Consider the following 17084-nt stretch of genomic DNA (forward strand, 5'->3'; position numbering starts at 1 on the left):
CTACGACGAAAGTAGCCGGTACGGTGTTCGTTTTACGTGCGGCGAGCCATAGGGAATCGGCTGTCTCACGTGTCTCCCTTCGCGAGCCTGTGGGAGCCCCTTTAGCATATAAAGGAGTCGCTGGCCGCATCTCCGTCGTCATAGCGAAAACTAGTTCGACCGTCCAGTTTTTCTACTCTCTGTCCACGCTTCGCGTTCTGGTGGGAGACGACACATCCCGAACAGTCGCGTTTGCTGCCAGCGAAACGCTAATAATCCCGCAACTTGTTGCTGCCACGACGCGCCGAACTCCCCTCGACTTTCCCAAGCGATTTTTACCTGGTATTTTGAAAGGCCAGAACCCCGATTCGAGGACCTCTAGCTAAGAATCCGACACCCGTTGCTTAAGTTTCGTATTCGGTTCCCACCGCAATCCACCCGCGCGATAACGAAATATCACGTGACAATTCGCCTATCACGTGTCTCAAATTAATCGAGAGGTATCGTTTGAACGTTCGATTCACGCGCGCCACCTAGGACCGCTCTCATTGGCGCGAAAAAAAAAATGAGCGGAAACCGCGAAAATATTCAAAGGAAATGTTCAAAAGACTCACCGAGATCCTCGACCAGGCGCAGCATGACACCGCCGATGTGCAGCTCTCCTTTTACTCGCAAGCTTCTCTCCGTTTGAAGATCGGTCACGTACACGCGCAGCACCCAGCTGCCGTCCACCTCGTGACCGTCGGAGTACATGTTTCCTGGTCCAACGATGCGAAAAGACGAGAGGAAAATAAAAGGTACCGCGTTCGTTGGTTCGCGTGCGTACACTTTCCAAGTTCCCAGACACTGAAACTCGTGACGGAAAAAAGTTCCGATTCTATGGCGCGGAAATCATGATTCCGCGGCACTCGAGACACCGTCGCGAACGCACACGCGATATTAATCGGCGCTCGCGATAAGAAACGAATCGTGTCGCGGTATCGGTGTCACTCGAACGAGATCGCTCGCGAATGGTCTCGAGAGGACTCGACTTGCGATACACTAGCCGACTCGACCCGAACCGAACTCGTGTATCGAATACTGTGCACGAACGCTTCGGTCGTCAACCGCAAGCTTGTTCCTCGACTGGTGTCGGCCGCGGACTCACGGCTCGGCTGCGCTCTCTTACCGAGAATAGAACTATTTACAAGTGACGCGCGCTTGGAATGCGCGCGCAGGTCTCCCTCCCTTCGTCCCTGGCTCCCCTTCCGCATCATCGCCTTTCGAGCCACTAACCCCTCCCTTCCCCCGCGACGCCGGCGCACTCAACCCGTCACACAACTCGGTTTCCTTTCCCTCCGCGTCTGCCGACGCTACTCCTATATACTTGACGTGTTGGGCCAATTTTATACAAAACGTCGTTCGTTTGCAATAATCTCGATGTTATTCGATTCCCAGTTATGTTACCGTACCATGAGCTTCTCGATTCGAATATATTATTCGAGTAAAGTACCTCTCGTTATCGAACGACCGTTGGCATACATGGATCAGTTCCGGTATCTTGCAAAAATATGTTCACCTTGTGCTTCGATAACGAATACAGAATCATTTATCGTTTTATCGCTATTTTCTGTCGTCAAATATTAATTTTTTCGTCATTTCGACAGCGAACGGTGACACGGATTCGTGCCGCTCGAAAAAGTCTTCAAATATCGTTTCCCTTTCTTGAAGCGGTGAATGATGCTATTCAAACTTTGCGATACTTATCAATCCTGAAACAAACAAAATTGAAATAAAGTTTATATAGTAACAAATTGGAGTATTATTAGTCTGAAAAAGGAATAGTTGAGTTATATGTCTCAGTTCAATATGTATGTATTAAACTTAGGGTAAGAATGTATCTGAAATAAAAAATGAATTACAAATTCAATAAATAGTAACTCCTAATTTATTTTTTACCGCGCCGCTGGAATTGTAGTATTCGTATCTCCACCTAACGATCACAACCCGAACTATTCTTCTACTTCAACTCGAAGGATAAGTACGAAACTGCATTATCTGCACCAGTACTTCTGTATGTTTCGAGCATTTGATCATAGTGGCGCTAGTGAACGGATAACAACTGTTTTATTGACTGCTAGTGCAGCCGCATAAGGTAGACATATATACAAATTCTTATTCGATAAGTGATGGAATCACAATATCAATGTAATTTTCAAAAGCTAGAATTCTAACTAAAATTTACACGGAGCATCGACGGAGGAGTTTCGTGAAATATCCTTGTCCAAACGAATAAAAACGTAAGGTTTGGTTCTAAACATTTTTTTTTTCTATAATGATAGTAAGTGATTTGAGGTTAGAATCAGTCAAATTATATTCATTTTATATTGGCTGCGTGTGTTTCTTTACAAAGGTCGGACTTGCACGAATATTTTGGTGAAATTTGGTGCAATGATTGTCCGTCTTAAAAGATTTGTTTTACCACTCTGCAAGTTGGATAAACTTGGAAAAATTCAGAAACAGTATGTTAGATACGGTTCTTTGCAGTCTTCGGCTAAAGTGTTAGAGCATCTAAAAACTAAAAGTTTATTGCGAATTAGAGGAAAAGAGACTTCAGATTTTCTACAAGGATTGATTACGAATGATATGAAGCACTTAAACGAAGGAGCAGCTAATTTGTATGCACTGTTTCTAAATATTAAGGGTAGAGTGTTGTACGATGTTATCGTGTATAAGAGTCAGGAAGACGATGTGTATTACATTGAATGCGATTCAGAAGCCGTAGATTCGTTGCAAAAACATTTAAAAATGTATCGTATTAGAAAAAAAATAGATATAGACACCTTAGGAGACAGTATGAATGTTTGGGTATTCTTTGATTCTACACAATATTCTGGTGATAAAAATGCTGATAGTGGAGAACAAAAACTTGAAGGTTTAATATTTCCATGTGGTAGTCCTAATAATAAATCGATAAAAGTGATAAATAATATTATGATGTACGAAGATCCTAGACTCTCGAACTTAGGTATCAGAATCCTAGCAGAATCAAACATTGAAAGTAATGAAATAAGAAAACATCTGAATTCTGATGTGCTTGTTTCTAATAGTATACTAAGTTATAAAGCATTTCGTTATAAACTCGGAGTTCCCGAAGGTGTTGAAGATTTACCACCAGGAAAACCCTTACCTCTAGAAGTTAATTGTGATTATTTACACGGAATTAGTTTTCATAAAGGTTGTTATATTGGTCAAGAACTTACTGCGCGTACTTATCACACTGGTGTCGTAAGAAAACGTTTAATGCCATTATTATTCGAAGAGCTTCCTACAAAATCGTTTTCGTACGACGAAAAAATTGTCGACGAATCTGGCAATGCAGTAGGTAAATTTAGGGGAAATGAAAAAGAATACGGATTAGCTTTAATGCGAATCGCGGAAACCCTGAAAGCAAAATCTCTTACTATATCGGATCATAAACTAAATGTATCGAAGCCCTTATGGTGGCCGCAAGATTTGCAACAACAAAGTGTATCTGCTAATAAAAAATAATGCATATAAATGAGATACTGTTTAGTTTATATAGTTCTCCGTTTCTACATAGAAAATTGTAATATGAGAATATAAAATAAATTTATTACGCAAAGAAATTATAGAGTATTTCTCTTCCTTGTACTTTGTAGGATGGAATCTATAGCTAGTACATCGACCATGGATCAACCTGGTATCAGTGATTATAAGCATGGCGCCACTTCAACAAATCGAGAGTCAAAGGAAACTACAGCGGGAGTCTTTACGTGTACCTATTGTTTATTAGAAGAACGATTCGATTTCAAAGGTGCCAAACCACCGTTTGCACGGCAAATAACTTATTCGGAAGAATGTTACGTTATGAAAGATCCTTTTAGTATACCAAACAGGGGAGAAGTGTTAGTGCTCGGTGGTGACTGTAATTTTTGTAATAAACCTGTATGTCTAGGATGCAGTATATATTTCGGAAAACGGTTTTGTTTAAAATGTGCGTCAAGCAATATAAACAATTTACCGTCTCAATTGCATCAAAAAATAAGAAACCTAATAAAAACTATTGATTCATAAAAATAGTATTTTATTAGATATCAAATACTTGCTTCCACTTTCACAGCTCACACTTAAGGAATACACATAGGTAAAAGTATTATAAACATTATATCACCCATTTAAATCACTCAATTACTATCATTTCTTTCTTTCTTATATCAATCAGAACAGACTGTTACCTTTCATCACTGTCGTACAAATAAAAATAAAACTATAAGAACGTCATAAATCGAGAATATATATTTTTACCATGTCGTTTAATTTGTTGGTTTCTTAGGTTTGGCAGCAAGTTTCTCTGCCAAAATTTTCTTTTTTTTCTCTAATTTATTCGGTCTTTTCTTTTTTTCTCCATCAGCTTTTTGACCTTGAAATGTCTTTGATTGTTGTGGACTAGTTTGTTTTCCACCAAGTTTCTGTTGTTTTTCAGTTATTCTTTTCAAAGCACTTTGTTTGTTCTGTCTCTGAAAAAGGTCCACAATAGTTTAACATGTTTCACATTTTTTTTTTAAATTAAAATAAATAATAATACTTACCGATTTGCTCATTTCTGGACTGTGTTTTTGTTTTTTACTTGGACCTCTGTTTCCATCTTCTACAGAAAGTGATCTTTTTCCATGCTTATCTTTGCCTTTTCTGTTTTGTTCATTAGATGGTTTTACTCTGAGCTCTCGATTTGCAAGTTTTGTACCATTTAATTCTAAAGCTAATGCAACAGAATCTTCAGTTTTAAAATTAATGTATCCAAATCCTTTGCCTATTCCAGTCTTATTATCTCTGACTACACGCACAGATACTATTTCACCACAATTTTTAAAATGCTTTCTGAATGTATTATCATCAACATCTGGAAAAAATAACACATTTTGGAACCTATACATGTATAATTCTTATGTAACTACAGACATTATACTTACTAAATGGTAAATTTCCTACAAATACAGATTTCTTTTGATCAGGTTTTTCTTCTGCACTGAGAGCTGAATCTACTCTTATATAATTTCCTAAAAATACTTCACCATTCAAAGATAAAGCTTCTTTAGCAGATTCTTTTGAATGAAACTTAATATATGCATAAACTGACTTCAATTTTGGATGTATATCTTTAGTTATGGCTGCAACTTTTTTAGGTATATTTAAAGATTTTGCCACTACACCTCTTAAACGAATAGAGTCAATATCACCAAATTTTTTGAATTGTTTTTTCAATTGTTTCTTTGTTACTTCTTTTGGAAGATTACCAACAAAAATAGTATTTTCATCTCCTTTTATTTCTTCTAAATAATCATTCATCTTTTCTTTATTTTTCTTATTTTGCTGAGGACTGTCAAGTGTACTATTTATTTCCTCCTCTTCTTCTTCCTCATCCTCATCATCATCATCATCATCATCATCCTCCTCCTCATCATCATCATCTTCATCTTCATCCTCTTCCTCCTCAGTAGATTCTTCATCACTTTCTCTTGTTTCAACAAAATCTTCATCTTCATCATCATCAGCAAGACTATTCCCTAGAAGAGCTTTTAAACCAAGAGTTGATTCTTCACCCTCCTCTTCATCTTCGTCATCTGATTCCTCCTCCTCCTCCTCCTCAACTTCTTCGCTATCAATGTCAGAATTTTCATCATCCTCTTCCTCTTCCTTACCATCACTTGTAACATCTGATTTGTCTGAACTACTCTTAACAGATTTATTATTATCATTGAGTGATTTTAATCCTTTAAACATTTTCACTCCCTTATTTTCTTTGAGCTCCTCCTCATCTTCTTCATAATCTTCATCGTCTTCATCAGTATCATCAGCTAAACTGGTTCCAAGAATATTTGTTACAGTTTTCTCTTCTTCGCTGTCATCTTCATCAGACTCTTCTTCATCTTCATTGTCACTGCTTTCTTCCATAAAGATTTGTTCTGGTAGTACAACACCCTCGTTAATATCTTCATCGGATTCAGACTCATCTTCTTCACCTTCTTCCACATTTTTTTTATGCAATTCTTCCTTAGGATTGCGTTGCTTTTTGTCACCTTTTGGAGAATTCTTCTTCTTTGTTTCTTTGTTCTTTTCTGGTGTTTTCTGTTTATCGTTATTTTGTGTTTTTGATCCATTAATCAGGGCAACTTTGCCTGTCGAAGTGTTTTTAAATTTTTTATTCTTATTCTTCTGAACAAATCCGCCTTTCGGCGTATGTAGAAGATCTTTTGTCGTTCCATTTTTACTTTTTTCTACTACTGTCTTAACCATCTTTACAACTGTATCTTTCACTTTGTAGAAATGTTATTCTGTCGTGAATAAAAGAAGGAATTAACGCTACGTGAATAGATTAATTTCAAGCGGTTATCGAACAATTCAAATTTCGTGATGTCATGAGGTTATTATTCCACGTGCGATACGCGATACAGCGGGCAAATCGAAGGTAGATTACAATAGTAAACGAAAAAAGTGATATTTTTCGATCAATCTAGCATAATATATTCGAATTCTACGTTAAAGTAATCAAGTTACTTACCACAAGCTTCTGTGTGCAAACCAAACCGTCAAGATCAAGTACACCTTTTAAAATGCCGGCTTAACCTGACAAACACGAGACCAACACAAGTTTAACCGCCAACAGGAAGAACGAAATCCGCCATAACTGTTTTTGCCTTTGTTCGAATATATAGTAACAAACTAAATTGTCTACCCTACGAATATCCCTATGTCTAATTTTCCTATAAAAGAAACCACTAAAATTTTAATTTTCTGTTGAAGTTCAAAGGATTGTAAAAGAATTGTATTAACATTTAGTTTAAGTTTTGTATGACAATTTGTAACAATAAACATGAAAAATATGTCAGCTGTAGATAAGGAGTTTGGTACGAAAGGAGAGGTTATGTTTACAATGTGTTCCTTATAAAGAGTTTTGAAATTTCAGTTGAACTATCGTAAACTATTTTGTAAGCAACACGTTAATCACTAAAAATATTTTAGGTAATTATAGTGATAACTAAAACAAGTGAATGTATTATAGTATTAATATGGTAATTAATTTCTTTAATCTTGCAGATTTTATTTACACCTTTGCACAATGGATGGAGTAGGATTGTATAATAGATTTGTCCAATCGCATCGACCTCAACTGGAATCATCTGGAGTGCCAAGTATATTTTGGGAAGCTCTATTTAAAAAACTACAGTATCAAATATTTGATTCCGGTCTTATGTTTCAATTGATAAGAATTAATTATGAAGATGCTCCTAGGGATCCAAAGGATCCAGTTTGGAAACTTTTTGTTATTTCTGAAAGCGGTATCTCTGCTAGTGATCCAAATAACATTTTTCTGGTAGACCATGCATGGACTTACGACACAGCTAATGCTAGACAGAATTTAGCGAGTATACCAGGACTCTTGGATCGTATGTGTATCTTAATGAGTTACGACTATGAGACTGATGAAGAATGTGATAAAATAGAATTTGTATTAAAAGAGATGTGGAGGTATAATCAGTCGTTTTCTTTAAGTCGCGGAGAGATAGAAGATAGAATGCCAATTTGGTACATCATGGACGAAGTAGGATGCGCGGTAAATCATAGCGACGATCCCAACTTCAGAATGGTGCCATTCTTATACATACCAGAAGGTGTTAGCTACACGTTAATGTTTCCTATACGCGACGTCGAGTGCGAGGAGGAAGTTAGAAGAGACTTTATCGAAGGTCTAACAAACGATGAGAAAACCCGACGAGCTTTGCGTATACCATGGGTAGATGCATCTTTTCTTGGAGAAAACTTTGTACAGACAGAGCCAAACGAAGACTATTTCTTGACGGGTCACATTTCTGAAACCCTACCAGAGAACATAACTCCAGAAGTACTCCAAAGGAATAAAGACAGAAAATTAAAAGTTTACTCACAGTACACATACGTAAACGATTATTTGACCGACCCTGCATTTGAGATTGTATACAATGAAAGAGAAGCAGACATCTTATGGTACACTGACCACTTTAAGCAGTACAAAGAATTGAGCATTCGCTCGCCACACGTTTTCGTGAACCAGTTCCCATTCGAAAATGTTCTAACTATAAAAGATTTACTATGTATCGTGTGCAGAAGAAAAGCAGGAGAAAATACACATGATCCGGTCACACTCGAAACTTATCCGGAATGGTTACCAACTACTTACAATTTACGCACAGAGCTGGTGCAATTCGTCGCCTATTTCGAACACAGAAAATCGCGGGGATTAGACAATCATTGGATCTGCAAGCCTTGGAACCTCGCCAGGGGATTGGACACTCACATCACGAATAATCTACACCACATTCTACGTTTGCCCGGTACAGGACCTAAAATCGCGCAGAAGTATATCTCTGATCCCGTCCTGTTTAAGAGACCAGAAATTGGTAACGTTAAATTCGACATACGCTACGTGGTAATGCTGAAGTCGGTGAAGCCCCTGAGGGCGTTCGCCTACAAAAACTTCTTCCTAAGATTCGCAAACAAGGAGTTCGCTTTAAATAATTTCGACCTCTACGAACAACATTTCACCGTCATGAATTATTCAGAGGACACGCCACTTTTTCACCTCAAGTGCGCAGACTTCATCTTGGAATGGAGGAGACGGTACCCGGACTACCCCTGGAGCGACTACATAGAGCCAAAAATCCTGGACATGTTTCAACAAGTATTCGAGGCAGCAGTTGCCGAGAAACCACCGAAAGGAATCGCGGAAAGTCCGCAAAGTCGGGCCGTGTACGCGGTCGACTTGATGCTAGAATGGAGGGAGGATGAAATGCAGCCTATGCTGTTGGAGTTGAATTTCTCACCAGATTGTAAAAGGGCCTGCGAGTACTACCCCGATTTCTACAACGACGTCTTCAGATGTCTCTTCCTGGACGATGAGAATCCGGAAATGTTTCACGATCTCAGCCCTTGAGGCAATTGACCGCGATGTTGGATGACGAAAACGGTTGCCAGTTGTGATTTAATGTAAAGATTGCATGTAAACAAATTATGAGATTGTATTATAAATAGAACAAATTTTTTTTTTTATAAATTTTGTTTACGGATGTTACGTTTCTTTCGAAAATATAAAGAATTTATTTCAAGAACTCTTCTGTGTGCTTATTGGATTCCTAGATAGTAACTTCAGGGTTGACTCAAATTCGAGTTACCCTCGCAGAAGTGGTTTCATCGCCCTTCGTAAGTGGCTGGATGACCCATAAATATCGAGAGGCTATTAACGAGCGTTCCCATGGACAGCCTTCTCGCCGAAATGCATTTATTTATTCAAAACCGTCCCAGCATTTCGTATGCGGTAATGAGCAGAAGTAGCTGCAGTAAATCTGCATGCGCGAACGTTAAGGGTACGTTTGCTCCTTAAATAATTCGCGCTTTCCATAACTTGACGCTACAATGGGAAGACTGCCGTGCTACCTAATGGAATAATAAACGAGGGAGCAATTGGAACAGTTTCATGACGGCGGGCCACTTCGGCCACCGCATAATGTCCGTTTCTAATGCACGACCGTATGCTTAATGCAAAAAGAAGCGCGACGATGCGAATCTCGATACGGTGGCGGCTCCATAGCTCGAAATAAAAGGAAAACTATGGCTAGGATAATACGTGAAACGTTTGTAAAGAGAGTAAGGAAGATTCCACGGTACCAATTTTTTTCTGTCACTATATCATTCCCTCCTAGAGGATTCCGATAAATTTGCAATAAAGATTCGCTGCGGGGAGAAATATACGCCTGGCTTCCTCTCTTCGTTTTATGTAATCGCTATCGGTACACCGAGATAATGGTACTTGGTAAATTTAAGGGCGGTAAATTGTTTTAGGATGCAAAATTAATTGGGGTAATATCTATTCTAAGACTCGTTTTATATGCCACGTTAAATATTGGGTTTTTTTTTCTGGTCGTATTTTACTAATACTTGTTTATCGTAGATTGGTTCTTGTTTTGCATGGATATCCACCATTGCTGGACTGAAAAGCTTTTGTTATCGAAGAGATAGACACACGAAGCTCCTCCTCAGTCTACAATGAATTTTGTTTCAAAATTTATAGTTAAATAGTTTAATTTTTCTATTACTGCGTACCGATTTTTGAGGGAAAATTGTAATCGCAGCGGAGGGCGATTATCGGAGATTCGAAGCATGGGCTTCGATAGCTTTTCACGCGTGAAATTTGCAGTATTGGTTGATGCTGTCGCAACGGCATAATCAACTGCGACGATTGTTTCTTTGCACCGTTCTGTAACGTCCCCGGATCGAATCACGCGCGTATGCTGACAATCGTTTGCAACAACAATGACCCAGGACCATCGTATTTTGTTAATTATCGTTGGGTTCGTTATTCGTTTATACCGCAATGAGTTCCACGCCGCGCCGGTCGGTTCTCATTTGAAAAAGCTTTGTCGTCGAACTTCCCAGCAGAGAGCTCGACCGCATGCAATTACGCGAACGTATCGACGCTCGAGGGCAACGAATTTAACGGTGTTTCACGCTCGGATAACGGCCAACTACTTTACTTACGGCGTTACGTTTGTTACGATTCAAAGGATATTAAATTCTAATTATCTCATAAAGAAAATGCGATATCAGGCGGAAAATCCGTGTAATACGCGTCCGCTGAAGGCGTATCGTGGCTCAATCGGACGTGTACGGTATGCCCTGGCTGAAACGAGACACCATAGTTGTCTTTTTTGCAATAATAAACGACGAGGAACTCTTTTACGAGGGAAGGCGAGGGACGAAGAACGAAACTGTTTTACGGCGACTGGGAAAAACCGAAGCTCTCCTCTCGTTTCGGTAAGTTCCATACTTACTCTTCAAAATTAGATATCGAGAGGACGTTCTCATGCGACAAATAGAATTCAATTATTCAACTCCGTATGACACCGTTTGAATTATGCGATATTGATCCGAGCCAATTTTCGCTAGATTCAATATTCACGCGATGGCGTCGAAGTGGTGCTCTGCAACCTTTGTAAGCGAAGACACGGCGATGCATCTGATGAATAATATCTAAGGGTAGATAGCTCAGAGCTGTATTGGTTCTCTGCATGGTCCTCTTCGATGGAAGACTTCGTGCGCCTAAAAATAACGAAGTATTAGTCGGAGATTATTATGTAGTAAGTAGCACTTAACTTAAACACGAGGTTTCCTCTTGTTTCTCTTGAATCACCCTTTATAAGTGAATCCCAATTTGTTTTTTTCTGTGTTTTAATAGCCTCGAGAACCTGGTGCGTCAATCGAAACGAGCTCGACCTGCAACAAGAAAGGTTCGTGTTGGAGCTACGGTCCTCGTTTTCAAGAGAAAACGAGTCGCTTATTTTTCTCCCCGCAGCCACCCCCGCGTCTATGAGCGGGTGCGTGCGGCTCCAGGTAGACGGCCTCGTTCCACCCTGCCGTGCATTCCCGAATGTTCCGTCCACGGGAGCTTCTGCACGCTGCCATTCCGCCCCCGTGAATCACGTATCGCTCAGACTGGAAATGTGGTCGCTCACCTTCGCCCAGCGCGACTCCTGGGAGGCTCCTGCGACGGCGACGTCGCTGGTAATCACGGCAATTAAGCAAATGAGTTCCGCGTATAGGGACGTCAATAACGAGGGCGTCGCAGCCCTCGAGACAAACACAGTCGTTCCGCGACACTCGCAACCCCCAACCCCTGGGTTGTGTCTCGTCGACGTTCTTTTATTCTTTTTTTACAGTTCGATATGGATATCTGATGAAGTTGGAGTCTAGGCATGTGCTTCAATTGGTCGTGGAATATTGGTGCTAATTTAGTAGAAAACGAATCTTTCCCATTCACTGTGATTGTGTAAAATAATGAAATCAGTAATTAACGTCGAGGAATGCCTTAAGAAAATTAAGAATTGACCGCAACAAGGTGGTACACGCATTTACTCTAACAAAACTATGTCAATATTAAACAGTAATATTTCGGCGACTCGTCCGACGCCGTCGGCCTAGTGGTTGCTACCCACACGACGCCCTTCCGCGCTGGAGATTGATATCGAGAAGTTGTAACAGCCATTGCGTTGGCCGTTTCATTTCTACCCAGGGCCTATTATTTTTCTCGTTGCGAGCGTCGATTCCCGCCAGCAATTTCGTGCTTCTTTTGCCGCTCAGCTACGCGGGTAATTTGGTAATTTCGTTTCTCGCCCGTCCCGGAAAGAACTTGCTAGCGCGCCACGACGGGTAATTATTCGAGAACCTTCGTTCGAAGGCTTCCGGTCGTCGAGAGAAAGAAAACAACGAACAGATGTTTTAATCGTCCCGCGCGAAGAACGCGAGCAATTTTCCATTTACCTAATGCCTCTTTTCGAGTCGCATTTGGCGCGACCGCCGCTTCTAAAATGGCGAACCGCAAAATTAGTCCGGGGTCGTCCGAAACCGTGCACCGTTCCTAAGGCACTTACTCGCTTCACTTTTAACAACAAAAATTATTTTCTTTGTGCTGAAACATTTCTTTAGAAGCTTGGAAAAATGATACGTACTTCTTTAGGTGTAACTTGAATTTTTCTGAATCGATGGCTTCAGTACAAGCTGGAGTACTGGAGTGCTGAGAGTCTGTTTAAGAGTCACGAGGTCATCCCTATTACCTCTTGGAACCTTGAAGCCTCGAGAAGCTTTGGAACTCCCCAGATACCGAAAATATATGCATAAATTCAGACTACATTAATTTAGCGAGTAACTGTACATACTTTTACTTACAAAATATCGTCTGCCGTCCGAAAGAACATTAAAAGCGGCTTCATTATCTCGCGACCACCTCGACTAGAGTCATTTCTTTGCGGGCAGTGGTCCCAGCGGTTAAGGGGTACGGGGGTTGTACACTTCACTGCGTTTCATGCGCCACGAGCACCTCCAATAGCACCGAGTCGCGTTCGTCGACGCACGACCCCGCTGAAATCCTCGTTTATTGTTAATTAATGCGCTTAATTGTTATTTCATGCGGAGTAAGTATGATGTATGCAGCCTATTACGAGCAAGTTTGTCTCGAGGAAATTGCGGCACTACCCCGTGTAAAAAGTATCCCTCTTTGTACGCTAAAACTCGTCGGGGAGTGCTCGCCGCAAGAGATGACTTGTTTTTTATCGCGAAAAACATCCGCTGCGCGTTCGTATCGTTTTTTCGACGATGTAAATTTTCTTGCGGTCCGAGTCACGGAGAAACGACGTAAACGAGACCTAGGCTGCGGTAATTTCCACTCGCAGGGATCATTTTGATATTCAGCTGGCCTGAAAAACAAAAGAAATGCGTTAGAATGAGAGAATAACTGTAGTTTTTATTCTTGTTAGAATATAAGTAGAAGACAAGTTTTATTTCTTTCTTTGTGTGCGAGCACGAAATCTTTTCTTTATTTCTCCTCGTCCACGACGATATCGAACAATTCTAACTAGTTCGATGGCGATCGGAGCGAATGGAGGTCTAAAGTGAGAATTTCTGTGACAGAAATTGAGTAACAGAGTGTGTCTGAAACATTGAATACGCGTCGAGACGCTGCTCCCATCATCTCGGTATCATTCGAAGCGAAGGGACGTCGATCGTGCGGCGATCCCGTGAATTTTTAAAAAAGGAAAGAACGGAAGGAGCTGCGTGGCATCCAGCCACAGAATATAAAACGAGCGTCGCGGCGTACCTCGTGGACATCGTGTCCGACTACTCGACCCTGCATAAATTTTTCGTCAGACCAATTTCTTCCGACTGCTCTTTCCTGGGAGGACGGTTCCCTGAAAGTTTCGGTGCCTTATTTCGCGTCGCCTAGGTCTCCCCGAGGTTTCTCCACCATGTCTTGTCCACGGGCAAGATGAGAATGCAAATTTGCTAAGCTGCAGTTTAAATTCAGTGTCGAATCCTCGATTATGCGAGGCGAGCAAAGAAACTAGGGGCTTGGTGAAGCAAAATAGAATCAAATTGGACTTTATTGAGGTAGAATCGCAATTTCGTAGCTGAACCATTTGAGAGACTTTACAATTCATGCGTAGTTTCTACTTAAAAGAAAAATATGATAAGATGTGTAATTAAACTAACCCGAGTTTACTATATATCCACTAATTTTCGTTTTGGTCCACTCAACCCCTCCTACTAAGAAGAATTATAATGCGCATAAAACGCCTCCGTCCAGGGCGGTTAGTTTCAGCTGCGCGATACGCGCTTTACAGCGTCAGACATCTTCGCCAGATGCAGACCACCCTCCTTGGTGGGACACGCGTTATTGCCACCAAGGAGGAAGCATCTTCCAGCTTTCCTTTCTTCTCCTTCGCGGCGGATCCGCAACCCCTCGGTTCTCCGGGCTCCTGCGGGGAACAGACTTCATTACGTTGCCATAAATCACGGCCAATGTACCTTATACGCATCGGACCACCGGTAGGCATGGTTATTAATTACCACCACGCGATGCCAATAAAAACCAGAGCCGTGTGGAAGACGTACTGCGATACTTGGGTGGAGATGCCCCGGAAGATTGTAGGGGGTTGTTTAGGGAGTTCGTGAACCGTTTTACTGAAAAATTTTAACTTACTTTATTAGGATGGTTTCTAGACAGAGGGTTATTTCGGTGAATAAAACAGTAGACCTGCATAGATGGGGACAAGACCACAAAGGGAGGAAGCGGACGAACGTTGCGGCGTCCTTCGACGAATTGACTTTGCCACGAGCAACCTTCGTCGCGTTTACACGATTGGCAAGGGAATATTCGGCGTAGGGGTTCGATGAAACGCGGTTAAATCCCCCGGATGTCGGTACGTTTTAAATTTCAATTATAGCCCGAGAGTGTAGGGGGAGCCTCGTCGCTCGTACGTGTAAATACGCGACTCGATTGTCCGGTCGGTCAATAAAATGCTGCATTCTGAATATATATCCTGGTAGCTGGACCGTTGTCAGAGGATGAAGGTGTCGGGCGTCGAGGGGAGGGAGCGTCGCTAATAATTAAATGCCGGCAGGATTGGTTCGTACGTTGTTTTAATCCTGTCATTACCCGCAATGACGATAGCACCCACGCCGCAGTCATTCATTGAGGCGAGTCAATTACGGGAGAGTATTATCGAGTTTCGAAGGGTGTAAAACGGGGAATAATGATATTTTGATCGCGGGACGCTCTCTCGACGCGTTTCAACGTTGTAAACCCCGTGTCAAAGCGGCCAAGCAACAGAGGACCGTGTCCACGGTCAAACGCTCGCTGATTTATGCACGACGACAAGTGTACCGGCGTAATTCCGCGCGATCGAGTGGGGGCTCGATGATTCGATGAGGATTTTCCGCGGGGAAAAAAAAAGAACTGCGATCGAGCTCGCTAGCGATAAAACGCCTCTTTGCCCCGACGATCGGTGGTTCGCCAAATCCGATAATTAATCCCCCTCCTGATCGGGTTTCGACGGCTTTTAAAATTGGTCACCGGATCGGGCACGGGAGTTGGGCAATGATTACTTTGTGATTACTTTGTGATTAATTTTGTAATATTCAGCGCTCGATTTCGGTTAATCATTCCGTGTATTGTCGCGGAGGCATCGGTATCTTCGATTATGATAACGAGGTTCGTTAATAACGTGGATTGAATCAATCACGGTTGTCAGGTTGATCGGTAACGTTAGTGATTACTCCGTGGCTCACACTTTACGTGACATGTTGATAGGTGTCAATCGAGGTTCTATTTCAGTCACAATTCCACGTAACCTCTACTAAGAGGCCACGAAAAAAATAGAAAAAGAAGTAGGCCACGGTGCGAGAACGCGGCCCTCAAAAATGTAGAGGCTTTGCATAAGGAAAACATGTCCCAACGCTGCGATCCGCGAGCGGACAAATCGCAGAACACTCTCGGCTCCTGAAAGCTGTTGGAAGATACGGTTGAACCCCGAGATTTGCCTCTTTCACCCTTATCCTGCTCTCCATCTTGGAGTATCGCGACCTTTTAATTTCACCCCCACCCAACGTTCCTCTTTTTTGTCCTCCTTGTACTTGATGCTCTCTTCCGTCTTGTCTTGGGCGCTTTTCCTCGTCGACGACCCGCTTCCCAACCCCCAGGGTTCGTTTCCTTGGCGGAATTATTTCTCTGAAAGACACTTCGGGGCTAAGCCGTGTCTTAGGATAGCCTAGAGTGCGCGACGTCCTAAAATTCAACGTTGCAGGTTCGATACAAGTACCTCGATGGTGTTTGTTGGAGGGATGGTGCACCCTTATTTAAAGGATCGGTCGTTAAGGAAATGAATATCGGCAGTTTCCAAAACAGATGTAATAATTCGAAAGTGCAGGCACGAGAACAAAGGCTTTTGAATATTTTTATGGGGTGTGCACGGATTATTCGTCAAGCGAGTAGATAACAGACGACGAAGCAGAAACGTTTTTCGCGGAAGCGAGGAAAATGGATAACGACTATAATGAGTCAGAAGTGAAAGGAATTTAGGAGTTTATTCATCGTGATTCATTGAACGGACTAATTGGATTTACTGTTTTAGAAAGACTGTTTTAATTACTTCTATAGCTGGCGCTCCGATTAATAGCCACGACCAGGAGTGTATTAATCGGATAATTTCTGTGTTTGATGAATCCGTAAACAAGTATATATTAATAAGCTCGGACGGTGTCGTTGGCGAAATTTCATTTAAACTGAAATATTGCGGGGTTACGGTTAATCCCGGCGGGAAAAGAAGGCAACAGAGGCAACATTTTATGCGCGGGCAGCCCACCCCTAACCCCGCTCGCGTCTGATTTTCATTAATATTGATCATCGCGGGTTGCTCAGTCATGCGGTTCTTGTTTGCATCCAGCTGGCCGTTTCTCGCACCTTCTCGGGACCTTTCATTCCGACGCGAGGCTTTCTCGCCGTTCGCGTTGTCTTAAGATACGTAATTAATTTCTTTGCCTCTTACCTTGATTAATAATGTTCCGAGTCGATGCGCCGGACCTCTGATGAAAATTTGCTACGAGCTTAGATCCTACAATCCTCGCGAGTTTGTCGTTGGGAAATGTGTTCGAGGATTTCAAGTGATTGTTGCAGGAGGGAGTTTTTTCGCGAATGTTTCTCGCTCTACAGTCGGTCTCATAAATATTCGTACCCTCTGCGT

At 41.7% G+C, this 17084-nt stretch overlaps 4 protein-coding genes across 4 annotated transcripts in view; 2 read left to right on the plus strand and 2 right to left on the minus strand.

Annotated features, from left to right (window-relative positions):
* The window catches only part of LOC128880047 (unc-112-related protein-like), a 47546-nt gene extending 46404 nt beyond the window's left edge, over positions 1 to 1142 (minus strand). The window contains exon 1 of the mRNA XM_054129710.1: positions 594 to 1142. Within this exon, the coding sequence (XP_053985685.1) occupies positions 594 to 732 (139 nt within the window). The 5' untranslated portion in view covers positions 733 to 1142. The remainder of the gene's footprint in view (positions 1 to 593) is intronic.
* Positions 1143 to 2095: 953 nt separating this feature from the next.
* LOC128879698 (putative transferase CAF17 homolog, mitochondrial) lies at positions 2096 to 3620 on the plus strand. The gene is made up of 2 exons (XM_054129093.1): positions 2096 to 2258; positions 2372 to 3620. The coding sequence occupies exon 2, from the start codon at positions 2410 to 2412 to the stop codon at positions 3508 to 3510; it is 1101 nt and encodes a 366-aa protein (XP_053985068.1). The 5' UTR covers positions 2096 to 2258; positions 2372 to 2409; the 3' UTR covers positions 3511 to 3620.
* A 429-nt stretch (positions 3621 to 4049) lies between these two features.
* LOC128879697 (RNA-binding protein 34-like) lies at positions 4050 to 6680 on the minus strand. Its single transcript, XM_054129092.1, has 4 exons — positions 6542 to 6680; positions 4953 to 6314; positions 4572 to 4882; positions 4050 to 4499 (listed from the first exon to the last, which is right to left on the minus strand). The coding sequence occupies exons 2-4, from the start codon at positions 6274 to 6276 to the stop codon at positions 4296 to 4298; spliced, it is 1839 nt and encodes a 612-aa protein (XP_053985067.1). The 5' UTR covers positions 6277 to 6314; positions 6542 to 6680; the 3' UTR covers positions 4050 to 4295.
* A 55-nt stretch (positions 6681 to 6735) lies between these two features.
* LOC128879696 (tubulin--tyrosine ligase-like protein 12) lies at positions 6736 to 9126 on the plus strand. Its single transcript, XM_054129091.1, has 2 exons — positions 6736 to 7002; positions 7078 to 9126. The coding sequence occupies exon 2, from the start codon at positions 7100 to 7102 to the stop codon at positions 8948 to 8950; it is 1851 nt and encodes a 616-aa protein (XP_053985066.1). The 5' UTR covers positions 6736 to 7002; positions 7078 to 7099; the 3' UTR covers positions 8951 to 9126.
* Positions 9127 to 17084: the final 7958 nt, after the last annotated feature.

The sequence above is a fragment of the Hylaeus volcanicus genome, chromosome 7 (assembly GCF_026283585.1).
Source record: "Hylaeus volcanicus isolate JK05 chromosome 7, UHH_iyHylVolc1.0_haploid, whole genome shotgun sequence".
Classification (NCBI taxonomy): domain Eukaryota; kingdom Metazoa; phylum Arthropoda; class Insecta; order Hymenoptera; family Colletidae; genus Hylaeus; species Hylaeus volcanicus.